The 23,536-nt window shown below is 34.8% G+C and overlaps 1 protein-coding gene across 1 annotated transcript in view; it reads right to left on the reverse strand.

Annotated features, from left to right (window-relative positions):
• Window positions 1–1,888: 1,888 nt before the first annotated feature.
• Rab9 (RAS oncogene family member Rab9) overlaps window positions 1,889–23,536 on the reverse strand; it is a 37,974-nt gene continuing 16,326 nt past the window's right edge. Inside the window, exon 3 of the mRNA XM_081752866.1 lies at window positions 1,889–13,928. Within this exon, the coding sequence (XP_081608992.1) occupies window positions 13,467–13,928 (462 nt within the window). The 3' untranslated portion in view covers window positions 1,889–13,466. The remainder of the gene's footprint in view (window positions 13,929–23,536) is intronic.

The following is a 23,536-nucleotide window of genomic DNA, read 5'->3' on the forward strand; positions in this document are numbered from 1 at the left end:
AGAAAAATCATGTCATGTTCAATTGACCTGCTGTTGCAACTTCTTTTCCTTCAATTTTCGTGATATAACACCCAACAGATTTCACCACACTTTCCTTAACATGATCTCAGCAATCGAACATATTATACCGTAAGAAAATTTAACAAACCACTTTTAATGTAACAAAACAATGAAAAATATTTCCTGATATTTTTATCTACAGACAGAAAGACTTCACCTAGGTGGTTTAAGTTCAAAAATGCAGTCATATTTTATGACTTATCATCAATTGCTTGCTAATAAGTTTCCAGGTATTTGTAGTTTGAAATGAACAGGATGAATTCGTATAACATCAGAATTTATTACAGTAGATTATTGAGTACATTTAATTTTTCATTACTATCAGGGAAAGGGGGAGGCACAGTGATTTATTGGCAGAGCGCTTATCTCTGGCACTGGGGTACTAGTTCAATCTCCGGCAAAGTAAATTTGGGGTAAGCAACATCGTGTCCGTGTTTTCACGCGGTACTTCCATTGCCTCCCACATTTCCATTTCAACTATTTGTCCATCATTCACTTACCTTCATTAACTGTCTTTCTTAGTCTAAAGAGCATAAACGAGGGACGTTAAACTGAAAGATTTTTTTTTTTTTTTGTAATTTCCAAACGTTATTACCTCCAACTTTAATGTACATTTCCCTTTATTATTTTTTCTTTTGATTTTTTTCTTTTAGTTTTATTATTCTTTAAATATATATTTACATATATATTTGCATTTTTAACTATATACTGTGTAAATTTATTTTAAATGGAACATGCGTACGCCCTTTTCTGCATCGAATCACGTGACAGTCATATTGGCTAAGGTTCTTCCAGTGTTTCTGATTTTTCAACGCAAATGCGGCGATGATTCTTTTAAAAATAAGCCCAGAACGACTGCTTTTTGAAATTTCCTTTTCACTTTAGAGTGTCAATATGACCTGAGATTCGAACATCTATCTACCTTTGTTCCAGATTAACTTGAACCCAACACAAAAAGAAAATATATTTACAGCGTAGGAGCCCTAAAGAAGTCTTCTATCCGCTGCAGGGCATATATATATATATATATTAGGGTGGTCCCCAAAACAAAATTAACAGTTGTCGGGGGTCTACAAGGGTTATTTTAGTCCTTCTGGGTATACAAATAACTAAACAAAATTTCAGCACAATTAAGTCATATTTACAGGTTGCTCCATTACGCCTTTTCTGTTAGTTGTTGTCAAACCTTTCAGAACAAAATGTCAGTATTTGTATTCTCAAGTTATAAAAACGCTTTCTTCATTGGAGTGAGAACCATTTTTACGATGGATTTCAACCAAGACATCAAATTTAAAACTCACTGCTTCTGTTCCTCGTCTTTTGTCAAGGCTTCATTATAGTTTTGGATGAGAGTTATACCTCTTTCAGCTACATCATCACCACAGCCATTTGTTCTAATAGTTCACAAACTTCTTGGAAAATAGGATTATCTCGCATCTAGTGATCATAATGAAAGCTACGAACTTATATCTATCCGGTTATTAGCACAGCTACTGTGTTAAATTACACTGTAGTGTTGACTCCTATAATGTAGTACACGTCATGAATGTAATTGGGCGTATACCCATTACCCACCGAATATTTTTAAACTGCAGCTTACATTTACTTTAAATTTACGAATGAACGAATATATATGGAGGTAAAAATACGCTATATTTTCAAAACGGTCCAGCGTATACCTCCTAAAAATTCTAGCATTAGATCATTGGTAATACTACAAGAACACAAAGCTTTAAAATGGAGCGACCTGTAAATATTGAGCAATAGGGCTGAAATTTTTCGGGTAAGTAGCATATGACTCGAGGTAAAAAATAAGCCTTGTGGAGGATTATTTTGATTTATTTTTTTTTTTTTTTTTTTTTTTTTTTTTTTGCGTACGAACTTCCACGCTCCCCCACAATTGTCGAGTTGTCGCCCCTTATGGGTGGGCCTGATTTATCAGAAAAAATATTTACATCAGCTAAACATCAAAATGAAATATTACTTCTAAGTAAAGTACCATGATTATATTCTGTACCAATGGGAAAAAAAAAAAAAAAAAAAAAAAAACTAATGGAACAAAGATAATGAAGAATTCAAGATTTAAAAAAAAGACACGACATTCATGATATAGGGTCGAACCTTAAGACTTTTCGCATCACAGATAAGCGCTCTGCTACTGAGGCACCGTGCTTCCCGTATCCTTATTTCAGCGAGCATATATGATCAAAATATTGACAAAAGTTAACTTTACGTTTAAATGTGTAAATTCGTACAAAACCACTTGAAATAACATTTATTATGCCATGCCGAGTATTTTGTTTAGACCAATTATATATAAACTAAAATTTATCATTATTTATGTACGTTGAAGCTGAAAAATATATCCTCAAATACTGTTTTCTATAACATGCATTCTTTCTTTTCTCTTGTTATATATATATATATATATATATATATATATATATATATATATATATATAATTCGTCATGAAAAATGAAATACTCGTAATGGAAATAAACTTATGATTAGATAACAGGACAATAATGCTACAAACATTTTAAATTGTTAACTAATAATAATAATAATAATAATAATAATAATAATAATAATAATATAAATACTACTGTAAATATACTGTTTTATAGGGCAATTAAAAGTTATAGCTGTCTATCTGAGCAGGAATAATACCAAAAGTAGACGTACAGTCGCTACATAGTATTTACATTTAAAAAGTCCAAATTTATTACCTGTGTAGTGCGTCATAATGGAAGCAACTGTGATATTTCGTTGGCTTGGTTTCTATCAACTTTGACGATTAGATTTCTACTTCGGATATATTTCTTGAGCTGTATTTTCCCATGTTTGTTTTTCTTCTTATATGCAAGAAAAAAGATAACTTCACTTCAAAGCATTTTTCTTGCATAGAAGCAAAATAAACACAGAAAAAATAGCAGTTCAAGAAATATACCCGAAGTAAGAAAAGTTTCTCATCCAAGTTGGTAGGAACAAAGATTATGAAATTTCCGAACTTTTTTCAAACATCACGACGACCACACAGGTAACGAATTTGGCTTTTTAATATAAATTACTCTGTTACAATGCACACTTTCCTAGCATACAATCATATACATATATTAATTCATATATATATATAAAAAAAAAAAAACGCTAATACATTCGTAATTCCGATTAAGGAGTAGGACAAGGTAACTCCAACTCTTTTAGTTTTATTTTTTCTTCATACCTAGAGTCTTACGACACTTCATTTCTTGTTTCTCGTAGCAAGTGCACTCACTACCTGCTTGCAAACGGATAAATAGATAGAGAGAGAAAGAAAGAAATATAAACATGCAACTAGTAAGCCATCTTAATGGGAAAACAATTTTAAAGCAGTTTTCTTTCAGCGTTAATTACCGGCAGCAAATAATGCACTTGCAGAGGGACAAAATAATCATGAAGAAGTCAACCCTGATAAAATCAATATGTACTATGCAAATATAAATAGAGGTAAGCACTATATATACAGGATGTTTAAAACAACACTGACAACGTTTGGGAGATGATTCCTGACACCAAGATAAGACAAAAAGTATAGACCAACCTGGGTGCACAAATGCTTTCTTTTGGAGTTATAGGCTGTTGAAAACATGAACTTTAAAGATCTATAGCTCCAAAACTATGGGACCTACCGTTGTCGGGTCAAGACTTTACGTAGGAACTAATATGTGCGCTATCAAAAATACATGTTTCACAATCCTAACGTACTCATGCAACAATTTTTATAGAGGGAGTTTGGCTACACGCATATAATTGGAAGTACACACCAACTACCTCTATAAAAATTGTAAGTACCGAAGGATTCTGAAACATGGATATTTTGATAGGGCACATACTAGTTCCTAAGTAGAGTCTTGACCCGACCACGGTAGATCCCATAGTTTCGGAGCTATGGACCTTTAAAGTTAATTTTTTCATGTTTTTGGCGGCCTATAACTCCAAAAGGAAGCATTTGTGCACCCAGATTGGTCTATACTTTTCGTCTTATCTTGATGTCAGGAATCACCTCCCAAACGTTGTCGGTGTTATTTTGAAACACCCTTATATCGTGAAATTTGTTAGATTCTTTACCAGAGAATAAATTGAATACTTTATCCATGAAATTTATGCTATTCGAGAAATTCTTTAACAATAAAGATCATCTATACAAAATACAGATTAAACAATTTAAATACAAAATAGATACAAATAAATACACCGTAGTATGTATCTTCTATGGCATACTTACAGTGTACTAAATTATTATTATTATTAACCACAAATAGGACATCGTTGATGCAAAGGAAATACATTACAAATGACGACATTCATCTATTTGTTGTCTGTACACTATAAGAAATGTTTCTTCCTATCACTTGATTCATAAGTTTTCTGTTTTGCCAACGAGCAACGTGTCACGTGTTGCAAGGAGTCTTCCAAAGACAGCGAACTGAAGTGTGTCTCCTTGAGTTGCCAGCATTAAAATGTTATACCATGTTTACTGTGCAAGTGTTCGGGATTTTCTAGTCTTTAAAAGTGGTAAATACGCTGCTAACATCAGATTGCATTCAAACAGAAGTTTGTGAAATCTAGTGACGGAAAGATATAGTTCTCATGGTGGCAGATAACAGTATATTGCGTATGGTGCATATATATTTTCTAATTATTTCTGCAATACTGTTCAAAAACGCTGTACCTATTACCTATATTTTACGAATTCGCAAGGAAGTGTCTCTATGTAACATACTGGTCAGACAATGGAACTAGGTGTAAATGAAAGGCTTCTGTAAAGTTACGTAAATGATATGAATTTCTTACCAAAATATAGACATGTTTCCGAAATTAAAAAAAAAAAAAAAAAAAAAAAAAAAAAAAAAAAAAAAACTGTCTTGGAAATATACGATGAAACGTATCTAAAAGTTATTTCAAAGTGTTTTGGTCTACTTCTTGTCAATAGTTTTGTTCACGGGCAAGAAATTTCTACCATTTACGTAAGTTTTCGAAACTTTTCATTCAAACCTAGTTTCATTCTCGGACTCTAATGTCACGTACAGCTCATTCCATTTTCACTACATCCTAATGCAAAACTACCCAACAGGAAAGTGTTTTTTCCCTCCAAGATTTCTTTTACCCTTTTCAAATCATTCTCTGTTATGAACAAGCAACGTTCAAGGCTCTTAGAGAGGGTAGCATTGTATTATTTAACGAAACAATAAGATGTATAACAAATAACAATCGAACTTTGTCCTGTGGAAAAAAAAAAATCCTTTCTCTTCCCCTTTCTAACCAATTCTAAATGTTCCATATTCCTAAGCTTCGTTGTACTACATCTGAGCTGCATGCAGTTTCATTCCTAACAGGATACGTTCAAATCGGGAAAAACATTCGCATAATTTCGTAAGAGAAAATGATCTCATATTATGCAGAGAAACTCACCAGCATATTGTAACATTTTTGCATAGTTACCAGGAAGTATTAATATATTTTTCACATGATCCAGTTGTTGTTTTCATCAATTTTCTACCTGATCCCACACCGATCATTTCATCAATGCAAAGAGATACTTTGCCTTGTCGAAATCAAGATCAGATGGAAACATCATCAAATGATGTTAAAGAATTCAATGCCCACTAGTTCTTTTAGCGGGTACATCATGGCGTTTCTACACACGAAACGACTTTTTTGCTTAGATCTGAATGTTATGAATAAGCCCACTTCTTACAATGTACCGATATTTATCTAAGTTACGGACATCTTGTCTATTCAGATTACGGACACAAAGTGTGAAAGCTATTTAGTACCAAAATACATGACTGAATAACATAAGGAACCATCACACGTATGTTTATAAAATATACTAAAGCAAATATCTTTTACATCAAGGAACAAAACAAAAAGAAAAAAAAAGTCTTTTAGTTTTCGGCGAAAAACTACCATCAAGATATTCGTCATAAGCCAAACTAACCCATTACTTAAATGAACAGAACTACCTTAGTGTCTGGCTCAACGAGGTATTATTATTATTTCTGGGTTACGGTTCAGTGAAGAAAACGTAAAAGTTGATTTTGAGTTTAACGTCCCGTTCAGCAGCCCGGCTGTAAGAGACATGGACCTACTGATTAACGTGGAATCGTAACCACATGAGGTTCAGCCGGAAATCGAACCCGAGTCCCGCGTCAGAAAACGTAAGAATACGTATGCTTTAATAGTTCGTTTAACCGGACAGTAAGGTAAGACTATTCATTTATTCAATATGTATTTTATAGCACCCGTAAGAAAGCACCTCATAACATTTTCCTGCGTATTAACTATTTCCGAACACTTCGTGCAATCGAAATATTTCTCAACACAACAACAAACAATTATTTTCATGGAAACCTCAGTAATTTGCAAGAACTCACTCTAAAGCTGCGAGACAAAAGCAAACCAAAATTTTGGAAGTTGATTTTTAATCGTTAAATATCATTATTGACTACCTATTTGTAAAACTAGCGCCAGGAAGTAGAGATATTATTTCGAAAAGTTTCACCAACGCATGTTGTAAGCTTTAATATATATAAGTAAATAAATTAAAATTTATAAGTCTTGCTATTTATTTATTTTTTTAAAAAATAAATGTCCTTTCGAAACTGTTTTCGTGAAGAAGCAACGTTAATAATTTTCACGAGTAATAATATATTTTAATTTTACTTTCGTAACTTACAAATACTGAAATTAAATTTAATTTTAGTACAAAATTTCCAGTCCTTATCAGTCTCATTAAAATACTGTCTGAATACTAACTCAATACCTACACTGTCTTTTTAATGACTATATACTTTTAAACGTACTTACGCCTTGAAGAAAAAAATACATATATATATAAAAATATACAGGCACTGATATATGAAACTCATTGCTTATACAAAGTCATGAGATAAAGTACGACAATTGAAGTATTTTTGTAGATTTTTGATTAATTATTTCCTTCAGGATGCTTAAAATCAGTGCTTAAAATGCGTTGTAATCCGTTGCTGTTTCTGCAAATTACGTCAAGTACTTAACACTTATTTAATACTGTGGGTATGGAGAAGAATGGAGTAAGCTACTAATTGAGTGGAACGAGAAATAAGTAAGGAATTTGTGAGAAGCAAAGAAATGAACAATACTGAAGAAGATCAAAAGAAGAAAACACTAGTTAAAATTCTAATTACTTAAAGAAATTCATACGATGCATATTAACTATATATATACAGGGTGTTACAAAAATTTGTCATAATATTTTGAGATTAAATTCCTCACATCAAAATAAGAAAAAAAGTTCATATGGACCCGTGGTCGGAAGTGCACAGTTTCGTAGTTATGGGGTGCCGAAAACGTGAAACAAGTGAATTATAAAGGTCCATAGTTCCACTACTATAGGACCGATCATAGTCAGGTCAAGACTAGGGATGGCCAGAACCGGTTCCTGGTGGAACCGGTTTTCGGGTCTGAACGGATCCGGTTCTAGAAGATCCGGTTCCGGAATCGGGTTTTCGGATCCAGGTCTGGAACCGGTTCTTCGGATCCAGTTTTGGAATCGGGTTTTCGGATCCAGATCTGGAACCGGTTCCTAAGATCCGGTTCAGGAACCGGGTTTTCGGATCCAGGTTCGGAACCGGTTTTGAAAACCAGATCTCCAAGAACCGGTTCCTCGTGGAACCGGTTCCGGATCTTTGTGGCCATCCCTAGTCAAGACACTACTGAGGAACTAGTATGTGAATTATCCAAAATTTCAGAACCTCCGCTCCTTGCACAACCATTTTTAGAGGTTGTTTGGGAGTACGTGATCACTCTCCATGCACCTCTCGAAAAATTAGAGTGCAAGTACTGGAGCATTCTTATACATGAATATTTGGATAGTTCACATACCAGTTCCTCAGTGATGTCTTGACCCGACTACGATAAGAGCCATAGTAATGGAGCTATGAACTTTTAAAGTTCACTTGTTTCACGTTTTCGGCACCCTATAACTACGAAACTATCCGCTTTGAGCACAGGTTCAAAAGAACTTTTTTAAAATTATTATTTTGATGTTAGGAATCTGTTCCCAAAATATTTTGACATTTTTTAAACACCCTATATATATATATTAAAAAAAAAAAAAAAAAAACTACTACTAAAGCATCCAGCCACTCGTAATACTTGCAGGCGGTTTTGGAGAATTGCTAACTTCTTCGTTCGAAGTTATGCTCCTAAATAAATGACATGATGAAGAAATCTTTCATCTGGCTAATCCTGACAAACACTAGCAGGTAAAACCAACCTTCAATTTTTTTTTTTTTTTTTTTTTAAATTTTACTTGCAATTAAAAATTATTTTACTGGTACTTTTATAGTTTATTAAGGTCATCTTACTACAATTACTTATGGAAGTTATTGGATGCATACGTAACATTGGAAAAAATAATTCTTATGTTGACTCCTGGATGTGAGAATGACAACTTACTATTTTAGGAATCACTCTAGTCCCTTTTTCAATTTATCTTTGTATCTTGTACCGCTACTTCCCATTGGAAAATCATTATAGGTTTTATGCTACCATAAAAACCTATATTTCAATACAACTCCTTTGTAAAGAGAAAAGAAAGGTAGTTCAATCTACATTTGTAAAATTTAATTTGGTTAAGGGTATTAACACTGGATGGCATGAAAAGTATTTATAAGCCAATAATGTGTTTTATTTCTGCAAAAATAAAATGAAATCTTTCAGTTTTACGTCCCACGGTTATGCCGGTTAGGTTAAAGGAGACAGTGATGATGAGAAATGAATGCAATGGTGGAATGAATAAAGTGGGAGGAAACGGGAGAACCCCGAGAAAACCCATGAGCACGGTGTTTGTCCGCCACAAAGTCCACACAGCGCGAGCTGGGATCGAACCAGGGACCCCATATATCAGAGGTGACCGCTCTACTACTGAGCCACCGCGCCCCTTTTTATTTTTGTAAGTGGTCATTGTCTTCCGAAGTTGCGATAATTAAGAAACAATAGAAAGTAGAATGTATAGTTACAAACAGTGGTTGTGGGGACTATTGTGCTAATTTAAAAAGAAAATCGTCGCACTGGAGTACGTGTGCTTTTCCTTTGCAAGATTCCCGCCTAAAAATGGATCTGTCTGCAAAGCGCTGTTGCCACGCCACGGTTAAGTTGCGAGTTACAGTACTCTAGGAAGCACAGCAAAACGTCACACTAGTCACAAATCACTGTAACACGTTTGTTCGCGTGTGGCAACTAAGCACTTCAAATACCCACCAAATAGCAATGACCTCATTTGATCGGCTGGCTGACAACTAACGTCACCTACACGACAAAACCAATAAGACGCCTATTGGATTAAAACGTTCACGTGAGTGCTAGCAGGAAAATACTTTAAAAGCCAACCAAGTGCACTGGCGGAAAGTGTGCCAAGATAAAACAAACGTACTCTAACCCTTGTCCATTTCAATAATACTACTACTTCTCATATGACCCATTGTTTACATCCTAAACCAAAATGTGAATTGAATTAACATTACACTTCTTTACAAAAGATGTTATATTGAAGCATGAGTTTTATGAATAGACAGAACTTATAAGTTATAACCATGTTTCAGTGGGAAGTAGCGGTAGAAGATACAAAGCTACATTGTGAAAGGGACCCCAAAGACGTCTTGAAACAGTGTGCTGTCACTTTTTATGTTTAGGATAAAAAGTAAGATTAAAAAAAAAAAAAAAAAAAAAAAATATTCGTATTATTATAATTCATTATACTCGTAAATTAGACTCGCGAACTGCAAGCATTGCGAGTTGCTGGATGCTTTAGGTAAAGAGAACTGTTATTATTATTTTAAATAGTTAAGATTCTGTATGGAAAGCAATTGTATTCCTAGACAACTGATACAATTTATGATAGAAGATAAAAGATGGAGGGAAGTAGGACTAGAGTTGATCGACGAAATGAAAGAGGAAAATTCTTGTATCATTCATGGAGGGATGCAGCATTTGAAAACCTTTCATTCACGTCACGTGACATGCCAACTATCGTTCATATGATGGCAAAATATTTAGTGTCGATAATGATACTCGTAAACAGATCAAAATTAAATAGAAACTGGAATAAAGGCAATGCTGATTTAACAACGTCTTCCAGAACTACAATTTCTAATGTCCAAGAAGTAACAACATGAAATAAAAAAATCTCATGTTAGAACATTCAATCACAAAATTTGCGAACAGTTTCGAAGCAATCTTTACCTCTTCCACAGCGCATCTAAAGAAGAAAACTTGTTTCTACATAAAAGGCACGATGTATGAAATTCTTCACTTGTCCATCTCATAGAATAAAAGTGGATTCTGGAACACAGAATTCGAAAAAAGTTGATTCATAGTTTTTGTCACAAAGCAAGTACTTCTTGAGTGTGTGAGATTCAAGTTATATATAGTTAAAAAGTTAACCACATGAGGCGCTGTTCATCAAAGCAACAATTAATGGACTTTGATGGTGCTTAAAAGGCGCTCTGAGTGACAGAATTCGAAAAAACCTACGTGATGGACTTTCTTTGTGGGTTTACATTAAGGACCGCGTTTACATATTACCTTTTCAACGAGACCTTCTTGAACTGCGAAAAAGGACTGAAGAAGCTGCAGCTACGTTAACGCCAGACATATTAACCAACGTCTGGCACGAGCTAGAGTACTACACATGGAGTCTATGTAATGTCTTCATTTTACGACGACAAAATCTTAAGAGTCATGCCATGTGGCTCAAAATATCTCATATGAACAGTAGCTTTTTTCTTTCTTTTTTTTTTTCTAATAAAGCTTTAAAGTGGAATTTACTTTAGAGACAACCTGCATATGTATGAAATTTATCTGCATATATTACAATATCATCAGTTTACTAAGTGATTCGCATTTCAAGACCGTTAATTGAATTTTAGTTCAAGATAGTCAATTGAGTGTTTGTTATTAGTGATCTTATATAGAAGTACACACCACGGACGTTTTATCTATAAAAGATAAAAAAAGTAACTATGTTTCCTTACTAGCTTTACACAGCTGCACCGAATTTTATAATTTTTGGTACACGAGTGGACCCTGGTTAACTTAAGTTTTTACCACATTTTCGGCAAAAGGAAAAAGGGGTGGGGTCAATGGCGTGTATATATGAGGGATGATCGAAAAAAAAAGTTACAAAGCCTATTATGGCTTATCTGTGAGACAGCAGAAAGACTAACAGATCTAATGATAAAGGGTACTTGATGTACTTACAGTTTTCGTTCAATCGCTTATCACAACGATAAATAAAGTTTTCTATACCATTTGCATAGAAATCCGCGTTGAGGCAGCTGTTTTGACATAATCACATGCCAGATAATTTTTGTTTTAGAACAGAGAAAAGGTGAAAGCCACTGGGGCTAGGTCAGGACTGTAGAAGAGGTGTTTTAGTTGTTCCAAGCATAATGTCAGTGGTTGAAGTACTGGGTCTATCGCTGTGTCCAAGGTTGTCATCAACAATATTGGCCCGTCTTCCTTTGACGGCACGACACCACTTCCCTACATGTTGCTTTGAAATTTAGCCCTTCCCATAAACCTCTACAATCTGCCTACAAATGTCAGCAGGTTTTGTGGTCTCAGCCCACAGGAACCGCACCACTGACCCTACTTTCGTCTTGACCAATTTTCCAGACAAGTCATCATTTTTAATATCCGCTTCTCGAGTATACATGATCGGAATCCTAACTCTTCAAACCTGCACCAAGATAGACATGTTATTAATCTACAAATAAATTTTCGTTTAATTACAGTGAATAACAGAAGAGTTTATGCTTTGTATCTTTTCCCAATCATCCCTCGTATAATTGAAAACGACCGATATTAGTGTTTAATCCATAGTTTCTGAGATTGTTGAGATGAATAGTGACACTCTCGATGCTGTTTAAGTTCAAATTCACCTCTCACTCATATACTAAGAAGAGGAATCCGAATACTTTCCATAAATTTATTCTTCCCATGCGAAGAACGGACATTTAAGATAGTCATGATCCATGAAATAAGAAGAAAAGGAAATCTTATTATCGAATTACGAATTTATCTCATCACGTTTATTTTACAGAATAGACAAGCAAAGAATTTCACACACTATATTTTTTATATATTAATAAGCTTTCTTCACATACGCTGAGGAAGAGGTCATAAGTGACTCGAAACCATTCGCAGATTTTCTTTCTTCGGATGTTTTAACGTGTGAGAAGTTCTAAGACCATGTTTCCATTTTACATGAATCTTGTAGCTGTCATTAACAAAAAACCTTGCAACCCAATCTTTCTATTTACTGTTTACATATTACAACTTCTTGAAAGCAAGAAAGATATTTCCACCCATGCAGCATTGCACTCTAGTGGACAAAGAGTGAACCTCCTCATTAAAAACGTGTATTTTGGCGCAATTCTCCTCCCTGTTCAAAATAATCCGTTGTTTCGGAAGCGGCGAAACTGGTTTTTCCTTTATGTCAGCAGGAGGGCGATAGCGGGTAGCAAGCATGACGACCCAGAAAGCTGCACATGGTTCAATTCCTTGCAAGATGGAAAAAAATGTTGTATGACCCTTTCAAGACTATGTTTACATGGAGGAGTATGGTAGGGTTTTAAGATTTTTTTTTCTTTTATGACAGCTACAAGATTCATGTAGCGTGGCATCATTCGTGTAGCAACATGCCTTAATTCATCCTACCATATTAATCAATTAGTAATTATTAACTCATAACATGAATATTTTCACACTTCAAGCACTGATTCTTTTGAATGCAACAATATAAACTGGACTATACGCCATCATGGATAAAGTACCACAAACAATCACAAATTTACACAACGACCATCCTATGTTGGTCTCCGTAGTTCGACAGAAAACTGACGAACTATACAAGTTACACTGCATAGCACTCAAGTTAGCATATAATCCTGCATTATTCAAAAACACTTTTTTGGTCTCGCAAATATTAAATGCTATATTATTATTATTACCTTTTTTGTAAGCAAATATAATATCGCATACGATTTCTAATTTGTATCACTTATTTTGTAATAAGTATGATTAGTTAGTACTTCAAAGCAGCCTTTACTAGGGTTAATTAACTGGTTACAAATTTACAACATACAACGCACGCGTTTTCTTACAGTCATACACACATCCACCCACACACACACAAATACATACATAGTCAGCATATGTACTATACAACATAATACTCTTGTCATAATACAGAGGTATTCAAACAAACCAAGGCAGCCTGGCAATTCGTATGTTTTGTGTTTACATTTGGAAAAAAAAAAAGTCAAGCAATACGGCGCATGAACTATTGCAGAGAGAAAGACTTATAAATAATTAATTATTCCGGATTACTTCCTAGCGATAAGCAACAAGATGACCTTTGTTCAGGTTGCTGTCGACGCAAATCCACCGTATCACCAATGTATGGTTTATCCAGTTTGGCTTCCATCCTTGCCCAGCTTTCCACGGCTAACGAAAACGCCGTTTCCACATTGGTCGCATCTTTTGCACTGGTTTCCACGTAGGGAGGGTTGCCGTTCTCTTGACACCACCCTAACGCCTCTTCTGTCGTCACTTCCCGCTTCGAAGGGTCAACATCCACTTTGTTCCCGACAATGATGAAGGGGAAAGTGCTCCCGTCCTTGACATCCGCGTAGTACAAGAACTCGTTACGCCACATGGTCAAGTTTTTGAAACTTATTTGGTCGTCGATAGCATAGGTTAGGAGACATATGTCAGAACCACGGTAAAATGGTGTTCTCAGACTTTTAAATCTCTCTTGTCCTGCAGTATCCCAAATCTATATTGCAGAAAAACAAAATCAAAATAAATAGTGGCAGTCAAAAAGATGTTATACACTATGAAAAAAAAAAGTATGCAGTGGTAACCACTCGCTGACAATCCAATTCTACGCTATTGGAGGAACCATTTTAAGAGTCTTCATCCCGGCGAAATTAAAATACCGCTAATTTTACAGTAATTGTGTGATATCTTCAAATAGATAAAAGATAATTGAAATGTGGAAAAAGAGCGCCCTAGACAATATTATTTTGTGTGAGTATCGTTATCACACGTCACCTAGTGGCTTTATGTTTTCAGCTGTTTAGAAACGCGAAAATAAATGCCGATTTTCAAAATGGCTCGAAATCCAAAGCAGATAAGTGAGTCGTAATAACGGTTTCTCATGTAAAATGATATTGTCTAGGGCGCTCTTGTTCCACATTTCGATTATCTTTTCTCTATTTGAAGATATCACATAATTAATGTAAAATTAGCGGTATTTTAATTTCGCCGGGATGAAGACTCTTAATGGATATTTAGTAAAAATCAATATTAATAGGTTTTGTTTCATTTTCACATTTCCTGTTTAAAATCTTTATCTCAGGATCAAATGTTCTGTGTGCTGTAGACAAACGAAGAAATAATGAATCTAATTGAATTATCAACACAATAATTGCTTTTTAGACTAAGGGAATGGATTTTAACTGGAAAAAATGACAAAGAAAAAGAAAAAAGGAAAGTACTGCTAAATAAAAAAAAAAAAAAAAAACAAGAAAAACTTATGGAAAAAGTTTATATGCAGAATTTAATATTTTTCTGACCAGAATATATGTTATTTATAAAAATTAAAGTAAGGTGTAACAGTTTCAAATAACTTAACGTTATCTTCATAACATTAAATTATTATTGTGATATAATTTTTAATTGTTGCATTTTATGATTTTAAATTTATAATATAACTGTTTTCTTAATCATAATTATTTTCACTTTTCTCTTTTTTTTATCATTATTTTAATAAATTATTCTAAATATCAGTTAATTTTATTATTGTTTTTAATTCCTGTTTAATGATTTTTAATAATTTATCAGTTAATATTTGGAATAATTTATTAAAATAATAATAATGTTCCTTCTATATGTGAACCGTTGGGATGCAGTCGTGCAGACGGTAAGAGGCCAGATGGTATGACCCTAATACCGTGGAAGAAAGGAAAAGCACTTCTATGGGATTTTACTTGTTCCGACACCTTCGCCCCTTCAAATCTACATTCTTCCTCAGCACAAGCTGGCAACGTGGCTGCTCGCCGGGAAACAGAAAAGCGCAGGAAGTATACCAATTTACTCGACAAATATCATTTTGTCGCTATAGCTATCGAATCGGGTGGTTCGTGGGGTCCCGAAGGCCTCAACTTTATAAAAGAAGTTGGTCACCGCATTTCTTTATCGTCAGGAGACGCTAGAGCAACCTCTTTTCTACTGCAACGCATCAGCATGGCAGTACAAAGAGGGAGCGTTGCATCAGTTTTGGGAACGCTACCCTCTGGTAAGGAACGCTACCCTCTGGTGAAGGAGATCTTTTGTCTGTAATCTCGGCGAAGGTTTGAGGATGCTGTTAAGAGGCTTATCACAATAACGTGTATTAGTGGATCATTATATTTTGATATTCTGTAAAATGTAAATTGTGCAATGTCCAAGGAATGTAATATTTTGTAGTTTTGCTAGCGGACTTAACGCAATGTGGGTTCTGTGTGTAAAATTGTTCGTGTCTGGTTCCTTAGTTGCTATTCACGCGATATGTTTACATGCAATATTTAGTCCTATGTTCATTGGAATGTTTTTCAATTCATATAGATTCCTTTGTTGTTGAAATATGAATTACATTTTTTTAAAAAAAATTATGTTAAATTCATATATGAATAAATCTTTATTTCATTAAGAAAACAGTTATGTTATAAATTTAAAAAAGAAAGTAAATTTTAACAATACCTGATTGTTACATATTAAAAATTTAAAATCATAAAATGCAACAATTAAAATTATACAATAATAATTTAATGTTATGAAGAAACATGTGATGAAGATAACGTTAAGGTATTGAACCTGTTACGCCTAATGTTAACTTTAATAAATACGTATATACCCTGATCAGAAAACTATTAATTATTTGAGTAATAATTTCAGAGCCAAGATGGATGAAGACAAACACACACTTGTTTGATTTTAATTTTTAATGTCCCACAGTGAAAAAATAACCTATTCCCTCTTCCTGATCGATTTTGACTGTTCCATATTCCTCAACTGAAATAAATAAGTACATAATCGTACAGTTGAATGATTTTCCTAACAGAAACCCCCTTAATGTTATGTTTTAAAGGTTGTTTATCAGCCCCATCCCATCTTTTAAGAAAATGTTTTCAAATAACACTGCAAAAAACTTCAGCAATTATTTAGAACTTCGAAAATCTTGCTGAATTTAAATAGTCAATGATATTGGTCTGTTTGTCATTGCCAACGAAAAAGTCTTCACAGGTGTAGACAATGAACTGGGGAAAAACGAAGAGACTCAGAAATATATGCAAAGAACTGGAGTAAAATAACAGGAATGGCGGAATGAAAGTCGTTAAAAGGCCCTTGTATACACTCGAACTCAACAGGAGGCTGGAATAGGGAATTGATGATAATAATATACCTCATTCCGTGTATTCTTTGAGACTGAGTACAGTGCGAAGGCCTAAATAATTTTAACTCTGCCTTCGCATATCACATAACTAACTCATTCATTGTATGCGTTATGGGGCACGAAGGTTCAATGTCGCAATCACAAAATCTGTCCACTGACTTCTGTCTCTAGCCAACTAGATCTAGTTTCTATTTTGTATTCCTATTTCTGCGAGATTTATCTTAATATTGTCCTCCCATCTGTGCCTAGGTCTTCCTAGCTGTCTTTTCCAATTGGGTTTTTAGTTAGAATTTTAAAAGCGTTCCTACTTTTTTTTTTTTCATTCTGGCTACACAACCTGCCCACCTGAGTCCCCAAGACTTTGAAATGAAATGAAATGATTCACTTTAACGTCTCACGATTATGCCTTTAGACTAAGGGAGACGATGATTAAGGCAAACGCATAGTAGTGGGAAAACTAGTGCAATTAGAATATGGAAGGAAATGGAGAGTACTCCGAGATAATTCACGGGCACGATGCTGTACACCACAAGGTACTTGGACAGGGTTGCCACAAAATTTTTAAAATCATTTTCCATGACTTTCCAGCTGTTTTGTACTTATTTTTCATGACCGCTAGATGAAAAATTAAAATAATACATATTTTTTTTACGGCCTCCACCATCCCCATAGCCGCCCAACGCACACCTTATTTATTTTCTTTCTTTTGTACACTTTACAAAATATACTTACATGCATGGAGACAGTGGATCCGAAGTCTGGAATCTTCTCAAAAAGCCTTGGCCATCACATCAGATGGTCTTAAAGAAACTCAATTTACATTTCAGAAAGGGGTCCCGCATGTGCTGAGTAACCCATTTGTATGGCTCAGAATTTAATGGTTTTGTTTCATGAATGCACTCTTTTACATCCTCAAATATTTGCAATGCCCCTTCAGTGCATTTTTCATTTTCCAGCCATCTTGTTGCGCAATACTTCATGGGGAACTTTGAACTACCTGTAACTGCTGTATATTCCCCACGTTTTGCTGGTGAGTTATTGAAAATATAGTACAAATCTCTCAGAAATAAGTTCACCTCCCAGCCAACTCCTCGCATTCCAGTACCATATCCAGTGGCGGCGGTTGGACGTTAAAAGTGGGGGGGCAAGACATGATCTGAATATTTGATATCAATGTTAGTTTTCCTGGTTGCTTGTAACACTTTGTTTGACGAAAGGTTGTATAACTATTAGGATACTGTCTTTTTCAGTTTAAGGCCTACCGTATATCTTGTTTCATATTTTATTAAGTAAATTGACAAGAGCAACACATGTAGATATTATCCCTTTGTACTCTTAAATAACGAAGGTGTAAGAAGAGATTTGATTCCTTGCTCATGAATATCTGTCTGGAAAATTGTGTGATTCGATTAGGGGCCTATTTAATAACAGATTTGCAAAACAAATAAACAGAAAGGATAATATTAATCAAATAATCATAGTAATGAATAATGAGGTTTGTTTTGCAAAAGTTATATTGAAACTGGAAATTAATGAACAACTTATATTTTTAATTCCACGAATGCTATTATATGTGTTATTACTCTTAGAATGACAGTGAATATTATAAGCATATGCTACGACATTTAAAGAAATAGTTTTGCAGCTTCCCGAAACATGTTCGCTGCCATTAAGTACAGTTTTCACTTTCTTGGAATATATCAAAACTCAGCAATACTTAGTCACTGCACCTTTCAGTTATACAAAATAATCCTAAAACCTAGAATTATGCTGAATTCACTAAATTTAATTGTATATACCAAATTGTATAAACAAAACTGTACACCCCTAAACTCGTATATTACACCGCAAAATTAATATTCCTTACTGAGCTCCTTCGTGGCTAAGCGGTTAGCGTACGCGCCTTAGACGTGGGAGACCCGGGCTCGTTTTCCGGGAGGAGCTCACGTGGTTCGGATTCCACGTTGATCATTAAGTCCACGTCTCACATAACTTCGCTGCTGAACAGGATGTTAAACTGAAAAAATCAAATCAAAATATTATTATTAGAAAGAAGAAAATACATCTTAGGAACTGTCTATTTTTGTACAATTAAAGAATAACTTGTGAAGGACTTCTTTTCTTGCGAAATGTTATCTCAATTAGTTCCAGAGCGGCTGACTAACATATCGATCAATTGCAAGAAGAAATGAAAGTACGCTCGAATTGTGGCGCTCCAATAGGTTAATTTTGGGGCCATTTTTAGTGGCAGTTCAAACGCAATTCCTGTAGCCTTCTTAATTCCATGGAAAGACAACCAATACGTACTCATAGAACGACAAATATTTTATGGCACCATTTTTATTCTATGAACCAATAATACCTACAAAACTTTATATTTCCAAATGAAACTATATACATTAATGGGTAATTTTAAAAAAGTGGGGGGGGCAACTGCCCCCTTTGCCCCCCCCCCCCCGAATCGCCGCCCATTACCATATCATAGCGATCTCTTCGTCAGTGTTATCTCTTCGTCATGAACATCCCCTAACCCTAATATGCATTACAACATTAACCCTCAGCAAAACAGTAAGTCATTACTTCTGTCATCCCTGGGTTGTTCGTATGTTGTAATGTTATTATTATTATTATTGTCACACAAACAAAAACTATGTACCTTTACTAAGATACCCATTTAGTCTGTGAAAAAGTATTAAAACAGCAAAATAATTAAAAACATACATCTTCATACAATTTTCCATGACTTTCATCCCTTTTGACCTTGTTTCCATGACCACTTTCAAATGCCACAACTTTCCCTGACTTTCCAGGTCTGTGGCAACCCTGTTGGACTGGGGATCAAACTAGGGACCCCACGTACCAGCAGTAAGCACTCTGCCATTGAGCCACCGTGACCCTCTCAACCTCCTAGACTTAATGGTTTTAAACCTTTCACCATCCCCATTCCCGTCCCTCCGAATCTGACTATTTCTCTCAGGATTTTATTTTCAAATCCTTTCAACCTGTGTTCTTCTTTCAAAGTAAGTGACCACGTCTTGCATCCATACAGAACAACAGGTATAATTAACGTTTTATGTATTTTAGGCTTCAAATTGTTTGGCAAAATTTTGCGAAGATAAAAAGAGAGTTTGGGCTGAGTAATACGGGTATAGTTAAATTTACATTGAAGTTGTACCATCCGGTCGTGACGTAGTCACGTGGTATTAGTCCACTTTGCAAACACAACTTTATTGATTAAAAAAAAAAAAAAGTGATTTACTTCGCTACGAAACATGACTAAGCGAGCGAAGGGGATTAGAAGCCACGCAGAGCACGTTTTATTCTACCTTTAACCCCATAATAATACCACGTGGTATCACGTCATGCTCCAGTGATGCAACTTCAATGTAAATATAACTTCTCCCATTTGAAAATATCTATTTTGTCGAAAGTAGCTCAAGTGGTAGAGCATTGGTTTCGCATTCGGGAGGTCGTGGGTTCGAATCCCGCTGCCGACCATCCTGACTGAGGTTTTCCAGGGTTTCCCTCAGTCCTACCAGGCAAATGCCGGGATGGTACCTACTAAATAGGCCCTGGCCGATACCTTCCCAAATCCTTTCCATTGTTGTTGTTGGATATCCAGTGTAAAATGGCCTCGGAGCTGTATCTGGTGATTGTTAAATAAATAAAGTATTACTTTTTATTTCAACGTACTCATAATTTGCAGTATTACGGTCACGGTATATGACATACAGAAGAAAATAAACAACACTCATTTTCTCTTTATCCGTGTATTACCTAATAATGCTGAGTTATTAATATTCTATTTACTTGGAGGATTGAACCACTTTATACCTATTAACGCTGGAAAACATACTTCTACGTTTACGGTACTAATACAACGTGTAATACTATTACGAATTTCTCGTACATACTAAATATATAGTGCATTGCTGAAGAATATTTGAATTGATATCCTAAAAAAGAAAAGTGATGTCCGGTCTAACATTTCAACCCTACTAATTTCTAAAGTTAATTTCTGGAAATAATTTACAAGTTTTGCAATGTATCTATACATTAAAATACTAGGTTTATATGTTTGTGGTCAATTCTTTTAACAATGATCTCTCGGAAACCAGAAGCTCTAGAAAGATCATCGTGCAGTTTTCAATGGTCGACTGCAAGATTATTCAGTTCTAATTGAATATTTTTTTAAAAAAATATGGCCGTTATTTTTTTTATTACACTTTTTTTGGGATACACTGGACGTACTGAAATCTTAAAAAGTAAATCATCATATCCTACGACTTATATATTCCAAAACCACATTTGTATAAGGGGTTAATATATCTCACGGGCGTTTGTTTCATGGGAAAATGATAATGAAAAACGAAGAATAACAATTTCCCCAGTTTAGGATGAATCTTCATTGTTTGGAGTGTTTTGCCCAATGAATACACTGAAATTGACACAATGAACGCACATATATCACTGATCTTATAATTAAATGTGTGTGTAATGTATTTTCTTATTACATACTGCACGGAAGAAAAAAGAAGACAATAATCATACATGAATTAGAAACTCCAACTGGAAGTAGGGTCAAACCTTGCAAACGATACGAGATATTGAAAAATAATCAAAAAGTTCCCCTTTACGGTATCCCTTGCCGATTTTAATCAAGACGTCTTTCACTCTTGTCTGTAAAGGGACATGTATAGATGTTGTGAGGAATGACAAGGAGATTCATGCTCATATGTGAATAATGAGCTATGCAGAGCGCAGGTTCAGCTAATATTTATAATATATTTAAAGATGTGACTTCGCAACATTCTTTTAAAATTATGAGAATAAATTTAATATGCATTATTTATATCAACAATAAACTGTATTTAACGATATACCTTAATATATAACATTATTAGAATACACTTAATATATATTATTTAGGTTCATAATAAACTGTATTTTACAATATACCTTAATATACAGTTTAATAAAATTTTTCTTCAAATCTTTTGCTTATTTTATCAATATATATTTTTAACAGCAATTTATAAAAGCAAGGCTTTGTACACACCTGAGTTCACTTTACCTTTTTTCTAAATACCGATGTGAGTCATGATCCATTTTTCTTTCTGATTTTGTTAAATTTTGCTACCAGCTTATTACATGGTTGTTACTACAATGTATCAATGGAGATTTTGTGATTTTTTGATTTGGTTATCTTATTCTGCTCACAAGCCTATGAACCCTGGAATAATTGACCCTGAGCTTTTTATTAGGTAGGATTCTCCATGATTTTTCTGGATGAAACGTGGAATCCTACACGAAATGCTACTGCAGTGAGGAGTTGTAATTAAGCCATCTTCTATTTTTAACGTTTTTTAGTTAAATTTTGTTTGAATCTACAAACCTGTTTTGCTGTGAGACTTCAGCGAAGTAAGATCGGGACAATTATGTCTTTCAATATGACGAAATTTATTAATAACTGGCAAGGACAGGACATGACTATTTGTCCGTAAATGAGAAGTGTTCGTTACAGAGAGATTACAGATTTAAATTACTCATAGCTGATGCGGTAATTGTATGCAGTATACCATAAAAACATACGAGAATGGATTGGAAAATTCGTAGCCTGACTTGGAAGGAAGCACTTATTTTCTATAAAATGATGCGTAGCTCTATCCGTTGGTAGTCATTGTGTAAAATTTCATTTCTTTATTGTTTCAGATGAGGAATTTATAAGGCGCTAAGTCGGTGGAAGCGATGGAAATTTCTGACATGGAGAAAATGGAGCATCGGGAAGTCATTAAGCACTTGCATATAAAGGGCTTCCTTAACATTACACGAAATTCATATAGACATGACAGGAGACTCTGCGCCCTCATATTCCATGGTGAAAAAAATGGGTAACTGAATTTAAGCGTTGCAGAACCGCAGTGGCAGGCCTTCAACACAGACCACTATAGAAAATGTCAATAAATAAGGAATGCCCGCAGAATCAAAATCAGAAAGATAGGTGAGACTGTGGGTATTTCCTATGAGCGAGTACAAAACATTATCGCACACGAATTAGGGTTTTCTAAGATGTCCGCGAGATGGGTAACCAAGTTGCTTTCAGTTGAACTGAAACTCAATCAACTCACCTTTACCCGTGATTGTTTGGAACTGTTTGAAAGTGATCCAGAGGAGTTTATTGGGAGATTTGTGACTATAGACGAGACGTGGGTACACCATCATACGCAAGAATCAAAACAACAATCGAAGCAATGGAAAAGAGCTGGATCTTCTGTTCCAAAGAAACCAAACAAGGATGCATTATCCTGATTGATTTCTTGGAAAAGGGAAATACTGTCAATTCTGAATACTACTGCACCCTTCTGCGACGTCTGCGTAAGGAAATCAGAATTAAAAGGCTACGAATGCGGCGAAGAAAGACGTTGTTTTACCAGGACAATGTACGCGTTCACACGTCCCTTGCATCTATGGCAGAAATTTTTTCCTGTGTGTTTGAACTGTTGCGGCACACGCCATATTCGTCTGATCTGGCCCCTTTGGACTTTCACCTGTTTGGAAATCTGAACAAGTTTTTGGAGGGTCAGCGATTTTCTTCGGATGCAGAGGTAAAAAGTGTTGTACTGAGATATTTTGCAGGGCTCGAGGAATAAGTTTTTAAAGTGATATAGAAGCATTACCGGAGAGGTGGCATAAATGTATCTCGGTCGAGGGGTATTACGTGGAAAAATAAAACATAATCATCCAAATATTTTCTAATGCTCAGGTCAGACCACAAACTCTCCAATCCATCCTCGTATTAGTTATAAATGTAAATATGGGCTTATTTCAAAATACTATATTCAAGATTCAAATTATTGGAGAGATGACGGGTATATATCCACTTTTATAAATAAATAAATAAATAAAAAAAGTATTGTTGGCGGATGTATTATTTTGGGCTGGAAAAC

Source organism: Thermobia domestica, chromosome 3 (genome assembly GCF_964235325.1).
Source record: "Thermobia domestica chromosome 3, izTheDome1.hap1.1, whole genome shotgun sequence".
NCBI lineage: Eukaryota > Metazoa > Arthropoda > Insecta > Zygentoma > Lepismatidae > Thermobia > Thermobia domestica.